Consider the following 20,722-nt stretch of genomic DNA (forward strand, 5'->3'; position numbering starts at 1 on the left):
AATTTATAAATTATATTCATCAATAAATCTTTCCATGATTTACTTGCATAGCCTTGCCTACTACTTGTTGGAATTCCTTTTCCTGATAAAGAGGAATTTTTTTGAAAAAATTAGTATTTTTAAAACAACTGTTATTTTATCAACAAATACCTAATCATATAAAATTTTCAGGTTAACTAATCTCCCATTTCCCAGTGATACAAGCTCAGCTTTAATGCAGTATATATCGATTTTGAATATGGTCAGTTTATTTGAAATTGAATTGGACTAGTCACTGACGTGCTTGTTCATTTACTATTTATTCGATCACATATTACACTATTGCTTTCCGTTAAAAAAAACTGTTATTATTAAAAAAAATCCTGATAACATATTACTCTATTAACGTTATACTTACAAACATTCTGCATACCTTATCCAAGTACCTGAAGAACAGTTGCTATTTTGTTTTTAAAGGATTAATATAAACTATTACTTAGTACCGGTAAGTAAGCACATTACATTGAACTTTTTTCATAATTGGAATAAATTAAAAAATATATACTATTGCTTTATTAATAGAGAAATAATTTCATATAGTACCCTTTTTCTCATAACTTTTATAATTATATCAACACTTAATTAAAAAATAACAACTAGAACCGGCTTTTGAAAAATGGCTTGAAAGCCAAAACTAGTTGTTGAGTGTTATATTTAAGTGGTTTTTTAATTGAAAAAAGGGTACCGGTACTTTTTAATTGATTAAAAATTTAAGTTGCTCTATTGAAAAACTTTATTAGAACATATTATTGCTTATTTAATAATTTTTAATTAAGTACCTATAATTATCTATATTTTTAATTTTATAGCTAGCTTCTTTTCTATTTTCTGATACTATTGATAAATACCGTACATCCCATGACATTTTTTTATTGGATTCGATTTTATATGGAATAATATACTTCTCTCTATATATCTGTGTCCAATATTTCTCGGATTTTCAGTTTAGTGATCAATTTTTAACAAGAATGATTAAATAGGTATTTATTTATTCATTTCAACCTCAACGGAACAACAATTAAAAAAAAACAGTGGAAAAAAGATACCGTAGCTTAAAACTTATTAACTTACGTTGAGACTACTAAAAAAATATTGCTTACTGTACATTTCATTTTATTTCAGAACCAGAGTAGATACTAACATGGAATCTGATAGTTTGCTATTGCCACCAATAGAGGAAGAGCGGGGAGACGATCCTGAAATTGTAGATTCAACATTATTGGGAAATGATTTAGAACAAAAGCTGGGTGATGAGCAAAATTTGAAAGTCTCTGATGAGGAAATCACTGCTACTGAATCCAGAGAAAATTTGCACTCTGAAGGCTCAGAGGATAATAACGGAATGGAATTGAGGATTGAGACGGATGAAGAATACGAATTTGATGACGATATAGAAGATCGATCGAGTGATTCATATTTTGCAGGCACCGGCAGTGAATTGGAAGGATCTGAGCCTTCTCTAGCATTGAAATCAGAGAATGATTTTCAGGAGCAAAGTGAAATTAATGTCAAATGGAGAATTTCTGACATATCAGGAAAAGAGCAAGAAAATAGTGAGTTAATTTCTGATGAGTTCGAAAGAGACATTGTAAATAGAAACAGTAGTGTGGATGAACAGAGTGATCAGAAAGAGCCATTTATTGCTTCAAGTTTTAACAAATTTCTGCACCTGCAAGATGAAAATGATTCTCTGATAGTTAGTGATGAAGACGAAGATCTTGAAATTGGCGACGATTCACTGATAAGTGATTCTCAAATAATTGACAATTTGGAGATACATGATGGCTCTCCTGGTACTGATGAAGAGGAGAATATTTTTTCATCTTTTACTTTGGAAAATAACGTTTTAGATGGAACGTCTGGGACTAAAGCTCGCGAAGATAATAGCAGTTTCATGGGAGACATTTTGGAAAACGTTATTGATAATACATTTGCAACTTTTGACAAGAAAACCCAGGATTTGGAGGACTCAATACGTTTAGCAAAGTCACATAGAAGAATGGAGATAGAAAAGACGGAGTCTGAGAAAAAAATGGAAAAGGAAAGGAAAAAAGCTAAAAAGCGTGTTGCGAAAAGAAGTTTCTTGTGGAAATCTGAGGAGTCTAAATTAGTTACTGAGATTGAGTCTCTGATGAATCAGAGGAAGAAAGACGTTATTGAACGTGCAACATTAAAACCGTTTGTAAGTATTGTGCATAACTCTCGCACTCAGTTCTTGTTCAAATATTTTTTTTCAAATTATTAAGTTTTTTATTTAAAAACATTTGTCTGTGTTGTCTGTTGTCCTCATTACATATGTAATGAGGATTTAAGTTTCAATCAGAAAAGTAATAAAATTTACAAATCATCAAGCTGATCATTGAACATTTCAAAAGAGACGAAAGCTTATACAATAAATGCAAATGAAATGAATGAATTATCCAATTAGGAACAAATTTCTATATTGGAATCAAACCACATCTCAATTTATATTGATATATTATATAGGCCCAAGTACATAGAAAGCTATTACTACGGTACGGTAAGAATACTCTTCTGACTTGTGTGCTTGCTTACTGATACTTCTATATTCTGTAATCCTTGGTACGGTAAATCCTCTAGACTTTCAAATTATTTTCTACTAGCAGGTCCAATCGTTTTTTCCATTCCATCCTTTCATACCTATCTATTTTTCATCAATTCAAATAGGAGAAGTTTTTACTGTATTTATAATGTATTATTTTTCTAATTTCAGACTCTAGTAAATGCACATGGCTACAACAAAGATCTTAGAATCCTTTGTTTAAATGTTAAAGGTGACATACAACTTGGTCTTGCTTGTTCTCATTCTTGCATGTTATATTCAGTTCTGTCAAAGAAAGTTATCATATTACAAGGACATGTAAGTAATGCAAAAAATCAATAATTTGAACATTATGAATTGTGTAAGTAGGTAGCATTTACAATAATAATAGACCACTGATGTTATTGCTGATTTTTAAATTTATTACAGACAAATTATGATTTTTTTTAACTTTATTGTCATACAAATTACAAAATATAATGGTACCGTAGTCTATGACAAACTCTTACTGTACCTAACTTATTTTAAAATAAGATATAGGTACTTTCTGGCTTGAATATAAATATTTTTGAAAATATTTCCTATTTTATCTCGGTAAACTACTGTAGCTTTAAAAATATGAGAAAATCCCAAATTTCACAACAGATTATTTTATTTTATTTGTTCATCCGAAATTCTATTTCCTCAATTAAGCCTAGGCTACTTAAATTGATATATTATTCAATTTTTCAAGTTGTATTTTTCATTAGCTAGGTACTTAATTTTTTTCAAATTGATTGAATTTCAACTCTGTTCATTAAATTTCAATTCCCTCTTATAGTTGAGGATTATTACAGTATTACTGCTTGGCTGCGAGATGATTGGATCACTGTATAAATATGCATAAATTATTGTAGAACTCCTACAAATAGTGGCAATGCTTGGCTACTTGTTTCATTTCATTCCAAATTAATTTTAGTAAAAGTAATGCAGTATACCTACCTACCTACTAAGAATAATAGAAAAAGAAGAACACAGTGTTTTTTTTTTAATTTATTACCGTATCTAATAATTCCCCTAGTTCAAAAAATGTATTGTTTAATATTCGCCTGACAACTTTTGTTTCATTTGGGCTGTGACATTTTATTCTTCAATATCAACTAGCACATAATCATCAGAGTGGACCAGTTCATCTTGTTGAGTAGCTTCCAATTCGCCCCAATCAGAACCGTCAACTACCAATGAGCTTTCTTTTGATTTTTCTTCTAGAATATCTTCCAAACTCATATCTTCTTGAGATTCAATACTTGATAATTCCATTATATCTGAGATATTATCAAGTGATGTCTTCTGATCATAAAATTCACAACCTTTTTCAATTAGTCCTGGCACTCTATTTTGAGCATTAAAAATACACTGATCCCCCGTTGTATTAAAGTGCTTGTTGACCCCCTTATTCATGTGTTTCTTTGCAAAAGTGAACAGACTACTTATTGGTTGCTGAAGTTGAAATCCGTTTTGTTCTAGTTTATTGCGAATCCGTTGAATATTAAAGCAAGCAATAAGGAATAATATTATAAAAACAAAAAGTAACATTTTTCAAATAGAGTAATTAGATAACTATTAGAAAAAAATTAATTTACTTGGAATTTTGTTCTCTTTGAATTAAAAAATATTATGTATAGGAGTGCATGTCAAAATATGAATGTTTTTGTTTATTTTTTATAAAACCTGCAAAGCTAATATTTACTCAACATTGCTTAGCAACCATTCAAAAAATATTTAAATTTAAATTACTATCAATATTATTTATTCTAAAATGAATCAGTATGCATCAGTATATCTCTTTTTTGTTTTTCTTTTATCTTTATTTTTCTTCTTTCCTAATATTTGTTAAAATAATTGAAAACTCAATTGGCAGAAGTTTTTTGACAAAAATTGATCTTCAAACGAATTATTGTAACTCCAATCTGAACACTGTATGGATCTCTATCAATAGCTGATTTAAGCCCATAATTTGTCTTGTCTGATTTATTGGAGAAAATAGCTGATAGTTTTTTTTCAAATAAAAGTTGAATAAATAAATTTTAAAACAAATTACAAACTTAATTCGTAGAATAAATACCTCGATATTTCTATGAATTTCTTTAAAGATGAATGCTGATAAAAACGTTTGTTTTAGCGAAATTTGGTGAGTTGTTTGTGCAATGAGCCGACAGGACAATGGTTGGCTTCTGCTGATATAGGTCCTGACAACTCGATTGTCATATGGGATTTAATAAATGGGTGCGTATAATATGTTATTAGCCTACGTTTCTTTAATCTGTAATGTGATAATTATTAGAATAAAATTATCGTATCTAATTACCCTGCTTAACATTTAAGTTGTAACAATAATTATTATAGAACTTAACATTTTATGTAACTTCCCAAAATCAAATTTTTTACTTATTTTTTCTAGGTCTACTCAGAATTTACTAGGTTCAGTCTATTTCATTGTGAACATAGAAATTTCCTTTCCTTGTGTCAAGAAAATATATTGTTGATTAGATTATTCTACAGTATCAAATAATATTCAGATTTTAGTAGCCTATCATATATAACTATATTATATGTTTTTAAATATTCAGTTGTTGACAATGCGTAGGCCTATTGCTTTTTGTAAAATTTCACAGCAGAATAAAATATTTTCTGCTTCAGTTTCCCTCTACATACGATTTTTTCACCTCATCAAAGGGGTACAAGGAGGGTGGCCTTCACATCAGACTCGCAGTACTTGCTATCCGTGACGGCCGGGCAAGAACAAGTTCTAATGATTTGGAGGTGGAGTAAGGGAGATACATTTCCTGAAGGTGACCTCCCCTTCTTTTTATAATATTTTTCAATTATTGTATTTTTGTCCTTTGATGTTTTCTTAATATTCAGTTCAATACGAACTATAATATCTTATTTATACAAAATTATAAACTATCTATAACTATATAACATTATATTGATCCTATATTCTGGAAATATGATTTCAGTTTATATTAATTACGATACAGCAGATTGAGAATATAATGAATAAATTTAAATTGAATTTATGAGAAAAAATTGAACAGGTTCAAATATTTGCCACTAACAATTAATTATTGAATTTATACCTGATATAGCCCAATTTTCAAAACCATCAAATTTAGATTTGTTAGATGTGATTGAGGCTACCCTTCAATGTACAACTGTTCAAACTATTCCATATTATTTTAATAATTTACTCGTATTGTAATATTTTACAATGATGTTCAATAACAATGTTTATTACTTTTTCATTAATTGCTCTCTCCATACTGCTATCACAGAATAGGTACTGCTATATTCTTCTTCAGATCAAAGCAACTTTTTATTTAATGAATCTTGAAAAACAGTTTGAATATTTACTAAGTAAAGTTATAGCTTGATGGTAATAGTGAATGAAATTTTTCTGATTTTTTTTATCCGTAGCTACGCTTCTGCTTCCAACTGATTGTGATTGCTCGCCAATCAGAAGACTGGATACTGACCCGGACCACGCCCACTACTTGATGTGCACATTCGATGACAGAACTGTCTTTGTCACTTACAATGCGGTACGCAACTATTCATTCAATATAAATATACCTAACAACTTTATAGAACATATTATAACAATAATAATTACTCACTTACTTTTACTTACTCACCTTACTCTCAGGGCCATCTATAAGTTGATATTTGGCCGCACCAACAAACTGCCTCCACGTAGTTCGATCCTCAGCATCTTTTTCTGCCGCTTCAAGCCTCTCTATGTCAGTCTTAGCCTGTTGCCGCCAAAAAGCCCCCATATCTGTCTGAGTCTCCCACGGGGTCTTCTTCCAGGAGGGTTGGGTGCTAAAACTTTTCTCCTCTTCTGAGTACGTGCGCGGCCCATTGTAATCTCCTACATTTTATTTCGCTTTATTACAACAGGCTTCTTCTGTTTTCATATATTTTGAATTCTTGTTAGAAAAAACTCTAAAATTAATTAATAAACCATCAATGTCAGATGAGAATTGAGCTCTATGAGGTTTCATCACACATAAGAAATAATCGCTGATGTTACCGTGGAGTTCGAATTTCCAAAATGTATTTATAATAAAAATTCTTCGTAGATACCAGGAAAAATTGTCTTGAGTTGATTACAAAGATCAATATATAATTTTTTATAATGCACGCTGCTATACTATGTGCAGTATTAAAGCATCTATCATTATAATATTCAGATGACTATTGAAAAAAAATTGCAGAATGAAAAACGTTTGCACCAGCACTTTCCAAAGGAAGATAGAAAGTTGAAAGTTTGTGGACAGTTTACCAGTAGTACTTACGGCCTACGAACTCATTTGGCCTATACTGCCACCACAAAAGGTAACACTAAGATTCATATTGAAATTTCCAAAGAAACATTTATTATTAAAAATCCGACATTATCAGAATATGACAAATTCTCAAAGAACGAGTAAGAACTTACCTGTCAATAGTTGTTTTTTCGTATAACTCATTGTACGGTAAAAAGTTGATAGGATAAAACTTTTAATCATAAGTATGGAACTATTTAACACTAATTGGCTGTTGCAAAGCATGGGTTACACTTCCTCGTTATGAATAATATATTACAATATAATATTGTAAAATGTATCTTAATTCGAAAAATATGCTGAAATGTAAACTTCTCCTACTACACTCGGATATTCTGAGCTCGGATAGGTGAGTTACCTTGGCATTATTCTCATAACAGAATAAAACAAGGAACCACATATTTTGTTTTTTTTTCTATTTTTACTGACACCTTAATCCAAAGAAATGCACATTATTTCTCCAAATAGAATTCACCTTTAGCTTGCAGTGGAGATATTTAAAGTTTTTTTTATAAATTGCAGCACTTTAATTCTATTATTCAAAGTCAAATTCTTCATTAATATGAAATTACCGTATAATATTTGATAGAAATAATTTTTTATCGGATTGTTATATTATTTGATTGAAATAGACTGAGTCCACTGTACCCCGCGTGAAGTTGCAGAAGGCTATCCATATTTATATGATTACTATAAATAACAGGAATTGCATACCTATATTAAAAAATTAACTGAAGAATAAAAATTACCAACTAGGAATTAGCTGGAAATATATAGCTAACGTTTCATTTCCAGGATATGTTGTTCTTTGGAGTGATGTGTCATTCGAAAAATCATTCAAAACTGACAGCGGCACCAATGTTAGTAATAACAAAGAATACATTGAAATAATACGATTGAAAAATTGGAGTATCAATGAAATAAAATGCGTTCAGGATAGAAGACGGTGAGATTTATTTTTTATCAAACAAACCTTATCAGATATTCTCTTTTTTATATTTTTTGAACAAAATATACACATCAATATACTGTAAACTTATAAATTTTCAACTGAAATTATTTTGGGAAGATTATTACTTTGAATCTTCATAGGAATTAAGAACTCTATCCCAAGACCATTCAAGTATGAATTTTTCGCATAATTATTGATCATTCCGTACATACGGTATTCACTTTTATAGGATAAGTTATAGGCTTCGGTAGTCAGGTTTTTTCATTATACCGGCACTATATATAACTATAATAATATTTAGTAACACTCATAGTCAAATTTAATATGATAATTGAAGATTTAACGTCATGTGGATTCTGAATGAAATGGCATATTATGACTATATTAGAGAATCAAGTGATTACCATGAGTTACATTATTTAGTACAAAAGTTGAAAATATATTATGCTTGGAAAATACTTTAAAAATAATTTTCTGCTATGAATTTTCGTAGCTTACACAATATGGTTATTCTAAAATGGACCCATTTTCAAAATATGGTATTTATTAAAGTAAAAATGCAAAATGGACAATCTTTATACCAATGGAAAGAGAAAGTTTCAAAGTTTTTATAATACCTTACGAGTGTTCAATGTGGCCTCCGGCTGCTGCATGGCAAACATCTATGCGGTAACCAAACTCGTCCCACACGCGAGAAAACGTATCTGGTATTATTGAGTGCATGGCAGCAGTGATACGGTTCCGCTGATTGTGCAGCAGCCGGAGACCACATTGAACACTTGCAAGGTAGGCCTATTAAAAAAAAACTTTGAAACTTTCTCTTTCCATTGGTATAAAGATTGTCCATTTTGCATCTTTACTTTAATAAATACCCAGTTTTGAAAATGGGTCCATCATTTAGAATAACCGCCGTATAATAGCAGGGCATGGAATAATTTTTAGTACCTACAAACATTATTTGCAGACTAATAGTGATAGCGGATGAGAAAGGCGTTATCAGCTTTTATGATATCACCCTGAGATTATTGTTCTGGTGCCAGGAAAGCTTGAAGCAACCGCTGAATTTTGTAGAACTCTGTCCTCAACGGTTGAAGAAAAATGCTGATCCAAAACGAGGTAAATTAAAGCAGAAACATAGGCCTAGTTATGAGAAGAGTAAGAGCATGAGTAGAAGAGCATGAATTATTACGAGACATTCATGATTTTTCATTCAAAACTATAATTTTTTAATAACGTATTTCATTGGGGCTACTTGATTTGTTAGTTTTAAAATAATCCTACAGTACCCTTTTTATAAAAAATGTATGTTCAATCCATTCCAAGTTTTATTAAAATAAACTATTGTTTCTAATCTCAATTTCTTCATTCGATTTCTTGAAATTCGCATTTTACCTCATCATGCATTAATTAAAATAACAGTTTCCAGACTTCCTGTTTCCAAAGATGACTCTTTTCTGAAATTCCAGTTAATAAACATAAAAATAGTTTATTCCACTTTCAACAAATATGTATCTAAACGAAAAGGCAAACAGTAGTTTCTGCTCTAACTACTGTTCTCCTTCTCTTTTTATTTATTTATTTGTTTTATTCACAATACAAACAACTGAGGGTCCTGCCAAACCCGAAGGTTTTTCGGCGGGTGCCCAGTTACAAAAAAATACGAGTTACAAAGATAAATAAACTTAGACAAAATAAATATTACACTTTAAAGATTTTTAAAGTATGAGATGAGTATAAGTTTTATACCCTGTACCTGCCTATTACATGGGAAACCATAATTGACTAGGTATTTTTCCTCTTTTTTCCTTTTCAGCACCCCACCATGAAGCCTGTTTTTGTATTTTATTAGAAACTTATTTTTGATTGTGATTTTTTGTATTTTGATGTCTTTTATGTATTTTGTGTTGAATTGAATAAAATTATTGATTGATTGATTGATTAATATTCTAAGGCATTTTGATACAGCTATACTTGAATGTTTAATTACAAAGAATAATTATTATTACTAATACCCTTATATAATTATATTATTATTTCAAACACGACTAGTTTCGGCGATAATGTCATTATCAAGGCTTGATATTTCGAGTAGAGGGACAAGTCTCGAGTAAACAAATTTTTTACTTGTTTATCTGAAACAGAAGTGGCCAGTCAAAAATGTCTTGCCCTGCTGAGATTCGAACCCGAGTCACTCACTATAGTTTCCGAAGCAAGCGTCTAAACCACTAGACTACTGCCACTCCACAGAAGAAAACCGTACAAAACGACGGACCTCTTCGTAGTCATGCCGTGACAGCCCACAGTCGGCAGTGAATGTTTTGCTGGACGAGCTACCAGGGCCGCATAATACAGATAACCCCGGAGAAAGACTGTGCAGATAACACAGTAGCACGATTCAATCACTATATCCATCCAAGTACATTATTGGTGCTTGCAATTTATATATTGAAGTTCTGATTTTTTAATATTATTGTTTGAATACATAAGAGAAGTCCACAGCCAATTTTTTCATGCAGAATTTCCTTGTGCCATAAATAGTTGGCCCAAAAACCTCGTATTCTCGGTTCATTCTACAGTTTTCAGCTATTTCCACCAAATCCTGCAATCGGACAGAAAAAAATTATCTTTGACTTTTTTACATTAGGTATAAAATTCTAAATAAAATGAGATCATTCGGAACTCTCAATCTTCAATGAGTACTGAGTTATAATTTTTCAAAAATGAGTAAAATTTCAAGAAAAAAAATTAATTTTGAATTTTAGTTTTTGATTAACAATATCCTCCGATTGTTACAAATAAAATGTATAATTCAAAATCCCTCTAGGCGTGATTTTGTGCTCTACAATCTGAGACCAGGTAGAGCTCTCTATTTCATATAGATTATCTATATTTTTATAGATCACTCAAATTAGTGGAGAGGTGCGCATAAGGGGACCTTTAAAGGACCAACATTTCAAACACTCATAACTTTTGACACAATTATCAGATCTCATCGTACTACAGCTCATTCTTCTCGGCTCGTCAAGGTGGTTCAAAATCATACCTCACAAGAAAAAAATAATCACATTATAGAAAAAATAGAAAATTCACCCCTGATAATTCGGCTCTTATCAACCCTTCGAAATTCAAAATTCATCAGTCATATCTCGAATACGTATTCTCTGAGTGTTAATCTTTGGTGAAAACAGAAATTTTAAACTTAACCTCACTTTGGACTATTTATGTGCCAAAATCAAGGAATTGAAGAAGTTTTGGGCAATTGCCTGTTTCTCTTTCCAAATATCGTGTTTGTGACTGTTCTAATAAATAAATAAATAAATAAATAAGTGTACTTTAACCAGTATTTTAATAAACAAAAAATTACACTAATTTCTATGTTCAAATTTTGCATGAAAAAATTGGTTCTGGACTTCTCTTATGTATATCCGAACAATTTATTAAAAAACAGAACTACAATATAAATTGCAAGCAAACCCTCTTTTTCATATGTCTATATTGACTGGACTATATATTTTAAGCACCAAATGCTCAAAATAATGTAATAGGGGAAAAGACAACTTTTGACCACGCAACTCTATTTTGGATAGTAGGGGGGTTAACATATAAAAATCTCAACCCTACCCACTGTGATAAGATAGTGGTTTAAAGGTAACTATTTTGTTTTTCGAATATATCTCGAAAACTACGGTATTCGTCTTACAGACATTAACATCCCATACAAAATTAAAGCTTATGAAATTTCTTACAATTTCCATTTGTCAAATATTTTATATCGTTAATTGTTTTTGAGATATCCGCCTTTAATAATAATAGCATCATCGCCGAAACTAGTAGTGTTTGAAATAATATACCTACAATAGGGGTAACATTGGTTATAATAATTCTTTGAAATTAATTTATGCTATCCATATTTTGTTTGAAGTCATACATTAAAGTACCATTAAAATCATAATAGGAACTTAGTAATGCAGTAGTGTAATATAAATTGATATACAAAATAGTTTAACAACAGAAAAATTAAGTAACCATACAAAAATAATCCTAAGAGCTTCCTAAATTCTGACCTCCACTCATTCTTCACCATTGAAAATATTGATATATTTCAAATTGGGATTGATCTTATAATTTGAATGATTGGATTATTGAAAGTTATAATTTCACTTCCAGTATCATGGCCAAGAGGATACCAAGAATTTGGTAGGGGGTCTTATATTTCTAACGTGGTAACTTCAGATGGAGCTTCCAAGTGTGCAAATCCAGGTGTCACAAAAATATTTAGCAAGATATTCTTAATGAAGATGTTCATAGTGGGTAAGTTCTTAGCCATCATTTTATTCTTTATTCAAATAATTAGTGGCTGGTACAAAACTTGGAAGCCTAGTGGAAGTACCTTTCTTGAATGTATTATTGGAATGAGGAATCTGAATTGCAAAAAGAGCTAAAAAGGGTTACAGTTCATAAATAACATTATAAACTGTGAAAAATTATGCTATTGTAATTAATTCATAAATAACATTATAAATTGTGATAAATTATATGCTATTGTAATTAATTTAGCTGATTCTATTTATTTGAGATTATGACTTGTCATTTTTCTTCATATAGCACGACGGTGATTGAGTATGTTACATATTATTAATTGATTACAGCTACAAAGAGTGGCGATATTTTTAAAATGGAATGTGAAGAACAAGAATACAAGAAAATATTTTCTGCAACACTTGAACCTATGACATCTATTGCTTGCCATACAAATAAGTAAGATATAATTCAACGTTTTCTTTAGATAATTGATATCTTGAAAAAAGCTGAAATTTGTCTCGTTGAATGAAATGTTGGTAGATTTTTTTGCAATATCCATATTATTTCAATGGGAAAAATAATTGAATTCTTTTGGAGGTCGTATTCATGACCATTCATAATTCACGTTTTTCTTTACCTCCTATGATACCGCTAGGTAGGCCTAATAATGAGAGTCTATTTTTTACTACCGTATCTCATCACCCTATCAGACTCATTCAGGAATTAGGGCCAAGCCACATGAAGCGTTTTCAGACGTTTTTGCACTGGCGGCGGACGAGTCAGCACGGCAGGGAGCCAATTGACTGATTATCAGCTGGATTCCTAAGCGCCAACCTAATCAGCAGCTCTCCGATTGCCTGATTATCAACTCATTTTAGGTTGGCCTTTGAGAATCAGCTGGTAATCAGCCAATCGGAAAGCTTTCTGCCCTGCCAACAACTCGTCCGCCGCCAGTGTAAAAACGCCTGAAAAACACCTCATATGGCTTGGCCCTTACATAGACTACAACAGAACTCATTATATTCACATCACTCATCTTATTAGGCGATACAATTTTTTTTTTAATTAGACAACTGAATGAATTATATTGTAAATTGTGTATTCCAGAGATTTTATCTATGTTGGAACTCAAAATGGAGTCATCTACTTGTATGATTTCATAAATCAAACTGTCCTTGTGGAGACAACCGTGAAAGAAGACAAAAGAGAAAAAAATTGGAAGTGCTCTGTCACAAGTATTGGAATAGGAAATCTAGGTTAGTGATTTTTTATATTCTAAAGAAAATCATGAGAGTACAGTAATTGAATATTGAAAATGAATTTAAACGAATGTAAATTGACCAATAATTTATTCATTCTTCTATTTTTCTCTTCTCCTAGCTCCATGTGAGCTACCCTCATTCATTTGCTTTTTTCTCTACACTGCAAGGACATAAAATAAAAACTATTAAGCATTTTTTATTTAATTCCTTCAGATTTTACACAAATCACTTTGTTGCGGTAGAAAATTCTATTGTAGGAACTAAAAATATCTGTATTTTCTGACAAAATTAAGAAACGAAAGGTTTAAAGCGCCACCCAATTCATTGTTGTTCACTGTTATGTCATTTTATTCATTGAGCTATTATTTCATCCTAGCTGAAAATTAATTTCAGGGATTGAAGATTGATCAAATCAGTAGCCTAATGATGAAGAGATAGATTTACTGTAAAAATGCATGTAGCCTATTCTTTAATCATATGAAAAAAAAATTTAATTTTTAATCATATAAAGTTTAATGTTTTTCAGGTTTGGAACTAGCAGTTGGTCTCGAAGATGGTTCACTACATTTTCACGATTCTGTGTTATTGGCAAAACAGGAATCGTTCAATAATTCAAAAACAGCTATAAGAAATATAGTTTTTGACAAAAACTGTAACTATTTAGCACATTTGGTGAGAACATTTAAATTCATATGACATTTTCCTGCTTATTCGAATCTGCAAGTACGGTACCGTACTCTTCCCGTACTCGTCTTCTGCTTGAAATGGAAGAGTGATTAAGATTATTCATAAAATTATCCTTCAAATTAGGATAACATGCTATTAAGTTGATTATGAAAAGGATTGAGCTTCAAGACTATAAATTATCTAAATTTCATTCTTTCCTGTCGTCACTTTTTTGCAAAATATTACTCTACACGTTATGAGAAATATTGAAAATATTTATTATTTTTCAGGATACGGTATGTATTTTAGAACTCTCAAAAAATGACTATTTTGAATACTTTTATTGACCTTGTAGTAAATTTATTCTCATATTTAACTCAAAATTTCAGCTTTTCATTGGTTAAGTAAGAAGAATACGATAAAACAATAGGTTAAAAACAATTTTAAAATTATCTGAAAATTGTGTAACGTTGCTTGTTTAAAAACTTTATTATCTCTTCAATTAACTGTAGGTACTGAATTGTCCTTTAGGTCGGGTTCATCTGTTGTAAGCCTAATAATATATGTAATTTTTCTAACACAAAATATTTCTAAAAATTCCTCATATTTCTTCCATTTTTCATGTTTTGCAGGACGATGAGAAAAGCGTATCTTTGTACTCCGTTTCAGGAAAAAAGATTTTCCTTGGTCGGTATCAATCTCATTATGAGAATGTCACTGACCTGGTTTTCACTGACAAAAACAGTAATTTAGTTTCAATTGGAGAAGATGGCAAACTTGCTACTTATTTTCTTGGGAATGAGTAAGTTCAATTGGTTCCCTATCCCTATTTTCAGTTAATTTTAAAGGTACCTACTCCGATTTGAAGAAACCTGCTTATAATATATTCATTGGGTACAATTCAACAGTTGCTGTGATAAACTTACAAAATATCATCTCAATTTACAGTTTATATATATTATCATTCATATTGAGATTAAAGGGTTCAAATTTCAGAAGCGTGAACTCTAAAAAAATAGCAAAATAATGTCTCAGTTATGGCCATTTTTTATTCAATAGTATTGCATTACTTAAACTCATGGAATAATCAAATTTGTGAAAGAGCAGTATTATCATTCTCAAAAATACAAAATAGTATAAAAATAATCAAAATAATTGATTAGCTTAAAATTTTCTTGCAGTGGAGATGACATCGAAATAAGTGTATCTGAAACAATGAATGAGAGGGCGAGACCTCTCACCTTGGTTCCATACTACAAACCAGAAGGAATTATTGTTGATAAAATTCATGGCGAAGAATTTGTTTTGCTCGCCAATTCGAAGGTTAGTGAAAAAATGTCATCAAAACTATATTGATATTGTTCATTAGTGGAAACCCGCGTACCCTCCAGAAGAGATGAGATAAGCTCAACTCATGTAAATATAGTGAATGAGTTTATGTTAGAGAATATAACTTAGTTTTTATGAATGAATACTCTACAGGGTGTTTACGAACTGCCTACCAATACTTGGGCATTGTTCCTGGGTAAGAAACATATCTAAATATAATATTTAAATTGTCCAGAAGTCTTCAGTTTCTCACACAGCAGCCATTTTGCATATTTCACAATTTTTTTTCTTTAAATGATGGTTGAACATACGAAATTGAAAGTTCGCACAATCATTTATAACAACTAGACAAAGCTACAAAAAATTATGATGATTTTTTCAAATTCATAAAAAAATGGCGGCCATTTAAAATTTTGTTTCTTGAATAACTCAGAAACCGTTGGTTTTAAAAGAATACCTTTTTCTAGTACTTTTAATCACCTATCGATTGGTACCTAATGTTCTAGGATTGGAGCAATATCAAACTGAGATATGACAGCTTTAGTGACAGGACACAGCTGGGGGTTAGTTTCACTGCTTGCCAAGGCATGCGGCCAAAGTCTGCCACAACAATGCAACAGTCTCTGTTTGCTTTGCATGTCAGTTGTAAGCTAAGATTATTTCAAACAATATAATTAATTAATACCCAGCGGTGTCATATCACTAAAGCTGCCATATATCATACAGTTGATATTGGTCCAAGTCAAAATTTTGTCAAAAATATCGTGAGATACTATATATAAAAAACATTGATTTTTAATAATTTTACTTTTTTGTCAAACATATTTTTTCAAAATATGAATAAATCTTATAAAAGGGCTGCTAATCATTGTTTTGAGGCAGACCGCATAACCTCATCAGTGGCGGTCATCGTAATTAGTTATTTTCGAAGTAGAGTATGTCTGTTGTATTTGTCCCAAAAGAGTTACTGAATTAAATTGAAATTAAATTCCTTTTTCAGTTCAAGTTCCAAATCTGCTCAACTCTAACAAAGGAGTGTGTGAAAACCCTGCAAGCGCCATATCACAGTTCACCTGTCCGTTTCATGAAGGTAAAAAGCAACATTTTCGAAAAATTCATATAAATAACTAACATTTTATGAATCAAACTATAATTATATCATTATGAAGTTACTGATTCTCAGCATTGAAAATTTTGAGTGGAAAAGACAAAAAACAGAAGTTGTAAAAAGGAAAAAGTTGTAAAAAATAGAACTTGTAAACAGAGAGTAGGCTATAGGCCTACTATACTCTATACAGTATCTTCCAGTAAATCCTCAAGGCCTTTATCTACACTTACTGTGTACTCTCTGATATAACAATGTATGCCTACCCTAAATTTTACTTCATATTTTGCTGAATGTTGATAAACTAATTGGAAAAACACAGTTTTTTGTCACATCCACGTTGTAGTGGATGACAAAAATAAAACTGTTTTTTCAATTATGGAAAAATTCCACAATATCAATTCTCGTTCAACAAATTTTATTGATAAACTAATTTTATTTCAGTCTTTCCAAAAGTGGAAAAGTATAAGCTTTTCTCTACTTCATTCAATAATTAAATTATTGGACCCAATCTATCACCTTCAACGATACTAATAAAAGAGTTGAGAGACTCATATGCAGTAGCGAGTCCAGTTTCAATAGAATAACTATAGCATACTTTAGATTAAGTTTACAGATATATATATATATATATATAATATATATATATATATATATATATATATATATATATATATATATATATATATATATATATATATAATATATATATATATATATATAATTTATAATGAATTGTTTGATATCGGATTTTCCCTCAGATTCTACCACCAGATTATGTGAGGGGAGAAAAGAAACCGAAGTATCTAGTCTATGCTACAAATAACGAAATTGGCCTCCACTCCCTTCCCATTGATGGAAATCCTTACAAATGTTTGGCGGTGCTCGGCTCACCAACCAAAATCCAACAGATGAGTGTCAGCTCGGACAACAGATACCTGTTCACGTTGAGCGAATACGACGACTCTCTGCTCATCTGGGAAATAGACCCTTTGGCCGTACAACTATCAGCTTTCTATGGCGGAACAGGTCTGCAGCCCTACTACTCAATGCTGGAAGGCGGCAGGGATGGCTGGTTGATGAATGAAATCAAAGACTATTTCTACTATTTCCAACTAGTACACGAGGGTGAACTAATGATGAGTAAACGAGAAGTGAGCAACCGCATTCATCTGTGTGATCTATTCGAGTTTCTGAATTCTGTCGGTTATTTTCCATCGACAAGCGAAAAAGCGAGCATTTACAGCGAGGTGAGAAGAAGACACCATGGTAAAACTGACCACCAGATAACGCTTGATTTTGATTTTGTTGTTCAACTTTATTTGAACCATAAGCCGACGTTGGGCATAAGAGAGACGGAAGTGAGGAAAGCGTTCACTAAATTGGCCAAACAACGTTCGAACCCTTGCTTCAACAAATCTCCTGCTTCAATTGATAAGACTGCTTTTATTGCAATGCTCGCAGAAAGTGGGCAAGAATTGACGACTGAAGAAATAAGAACTATCTTGTCTACTTTAACTTCAAGCCATCCTCAATCAACCACTTCTAGAGAAGCCGAGCAGGGATACGAGTTTTTACCAAGTGTAAGTTCCTCCAACTTTTATAATCAATTCTTACAAAAATTTAAAACACTTATGGAAGTGCCAGTATTTGTTTTACTGAACTCAAGATTATAAAGGTCTACCATATATATGAGGACTGGAAATTTACATAACAGCTTGTCCAATATGTTCGAAACAGAGCTGAAAATTGAGAAAAAAATTATGCAGCATCTTTTTGGTCTCAAAGAAATGCTGAAGCGTTTTTTTGTATCTTTCAAACACCCCAGAAAATATCTCAACTTATGACAAATATTATTTGAATGATGACATCATAACTAATGACAAAAATATTAATTGTATAATATTAACTACAACATACGGTAATAATTATAGTCGACAATATTTCAGCAACTTGTGTATTTTGGCAACAGAGTTGGCCAAACTCTAAAGAGGTTGAAATTGAAGTGAAAAAAAGATTATATTGTTTCTTCCAAATGTTTCTATCTGCTGAAGCATTTCATTTATAAATTGGGAATATACTATACTACAGTACCTATTATTATATTTACAGAAATCCTTCAAGATTTCCTATCTTGATCGAAGATGTTTTAACAAAAAACATATACACTTTTCTTCAATTCATTTCAATATAGAATGCTTTTCTTATTTTTCAGGAAATTACTTATAATTTTTTTCTTGAAGAGCTGATGGGACTGGAAATCGAAACCAATAACCAGACACATAATGAAAAAGATACCATATCCTCTACAACGTGTAGCAACAGTCTAATTTCGGAAACGACTACTACTGTTACAACTTATTGATTGATTGACGATTTTCTCCATTCTTTGATCGCTCAATTTCAAAACATATTAATATTTTCATAAATATTGCCTGAAATTTTGTACCTTACACAGGAGCATTAAAAATTTTCATATTTAAAATTGAAGCTTTTTCAAATCATTATGATTGATTCTGAAGCATTACCTATCATTTATAAGCCAACCATTATTGGTTCTAAGAACATAGCCCATGTTCTCATTTGATATTAAGAAAAAATTATTTGAAATGAGAATAAACTATCTGACAGGTAAAATACAATAGCATGGTATTGATTACCAAAATGAGTTTGAATTAATCCTATATTCAACAATATATGCATTCTGTTTTTCTGCTATGGTACGGTACTAGAAGTAACTGAATTCTATCGACTCAGTTTATTGATCTTAATTAATGATCTTGCAAGTACATTTATTTCATTAATTTCTAATTTTGTATTTGATACATCTTGATTTTGTATGGGATTGGCGTAACGCCTTTGACTCTCGCCAATATAGAATAGAATAGAAAAACTCACACTAAAAATAACCAATTTCATCAAAAATAACATTTTTGAGACTCTCAAATATTGTTATTTCTCAATTTGAAATGAGTTTTTCTCATAGAAATAAGGACTAAACAAATCTCTGAAGTGTTATATAATTTTTAAGTACACTTTCCCTGAACTTGCTATAATGTGCAAAATAATTATCCTTAGTTTTTATTTTTGAAGAGAATGATTGGCATATCGGAAATATTATTCATGGAAAATAATAATTGTTAATTATGTATAGATGTTGTGAACTTCTTTATAGATAATTTAAAAAACACAGTTTTATTTGTCAACTCCAGTTTTGTTAATCTAATTGCAGGAGTGAAGTTTCTTGTTGAAAACAACACATTTTCAGCTGGAGTCAACTAATAAAACAGTGTTTTTTCAATTCATGGAAGAAAAATAATATTGCTCCTAGGACAGATACTCAAAGAGATAACCAAATTAAAAATCATCCGGTCGAATACTTAGTGCTGGTTAAATTTTAGTCGTGATTAATTTCATGACAACCAATCAGATACTGTAAGCCAATTTTACAAAAAAACCTTCACTGATTGGTTCTCGTGAAATTACAAACGATTAAAATTTAACGGACTGCTGTGCAACCGGGCCTTAGCATCCAAGTAAGTTAGAATGCGCACAGCACATCGCGCACATCAAGCGCCCCCCCCCTACCGTTAATACTAATGTCGATTTGAAAAGGACGGCGCGTTACCAGTGTGCTTTGAGCTTCACATTGAAACTTGCTTGGAAAAGGCACTCGTCGTCGCATCAGTTTTGAATTAGGCTACTCAAACACGCTACAGTATTAAGGTAGGCGCACACAGACGATTAGATTTGATGCATTGTTTTCAATTGGAGTGCGCATACCTAAACGATGCGAATAGGTATGCGCACTCTAATTGAAAACAATGCATCAAATCTAATCGTCCGATGACGATCTGTGTGCGCCTACCTTTACTTTGCCAGGTCAACTACAAATATAAGCCTTACAGTATATCAATAGTTCTGAACTTCATAGATAGTACTGTATTGAATTTCTAGTTCATAAATCAGTAGAATCTCGCAGAAATTCATGAAGCCTTGAATACAAATCGCATGACGGCGACAGGAGCAGGAGAACCTTTAAGCCGTGGTTAAAAATGTTTGAAATGGTCGCCGTCACCATTGAGCGACATTATGCAATTCACAAGGCATAACCAAGTAATAATTTTTCAACAA

At 31.3% G+C, this 20,722-nt stretch overlaps 1 protein-coding gene across 1 annotated transcript; it reads left to right on the forward strand.

Annotated features, from left to right (window-relative positions):
• The first annotated feature begins 409 nt into the window (after window positions 1-409).
• LOC111052941 (cilia- and flagella-associated protein 251) lies at window positions 410-19,116 on the forward strand. The gene is made up of 18 exons (XM_039436216.1): window positions 410-421; window positions 1,162-2,221; window positions 2,774-2,920; window positions 4,764-4,867; window positions 5,282-5,433; window positions 6,062-6,186; window positions 6,862-6,982; window positions 7,768-7,918; window positions 8,889-9,040; window positions 12,092-12,235; window positions 12,574-12,682; window positions 13,334-13,482; window positions 14,015-14,160; window positions 14,787-14,956; window positions 15,336-15,477; window positions 16,484-16,573; window positions 17,350-18,171; window positions 18,804-19,116. The coding sequence occupies exons 2-18, from the start codon at window positions 1,181-1,183 to the stop codon at window positions 18,951-18,953; spliced, it is 3,915 nt and encodes a 1,304-aa protein (XP_039292150.1). The 5' UTR covers window positions 410-421; window positions 1,162-1,180; the 3' UTR covers window positions 18,954-19,116.
• The last annotated feature ends 1,606 nt before the right edge of the window (window positions 19,117-20,722 follow it).

The sequence above is a fragment of the Nilaparvata lugens genome, chromosome 10 (genome assembly GCF_014356525.2).
Source record: "Nilaparvata lugens isolate BPH chromosome 10, ASM1435652v1, whole genome shotgun sequence".
Classification (NCBI taxonomy): domain Eukaryota; kingdom Metazoa; phylum Arthropoda; class Insecta; order Hemiptera; family Delphacidae; genus Nilaparvata; species Nilaparvata lugens.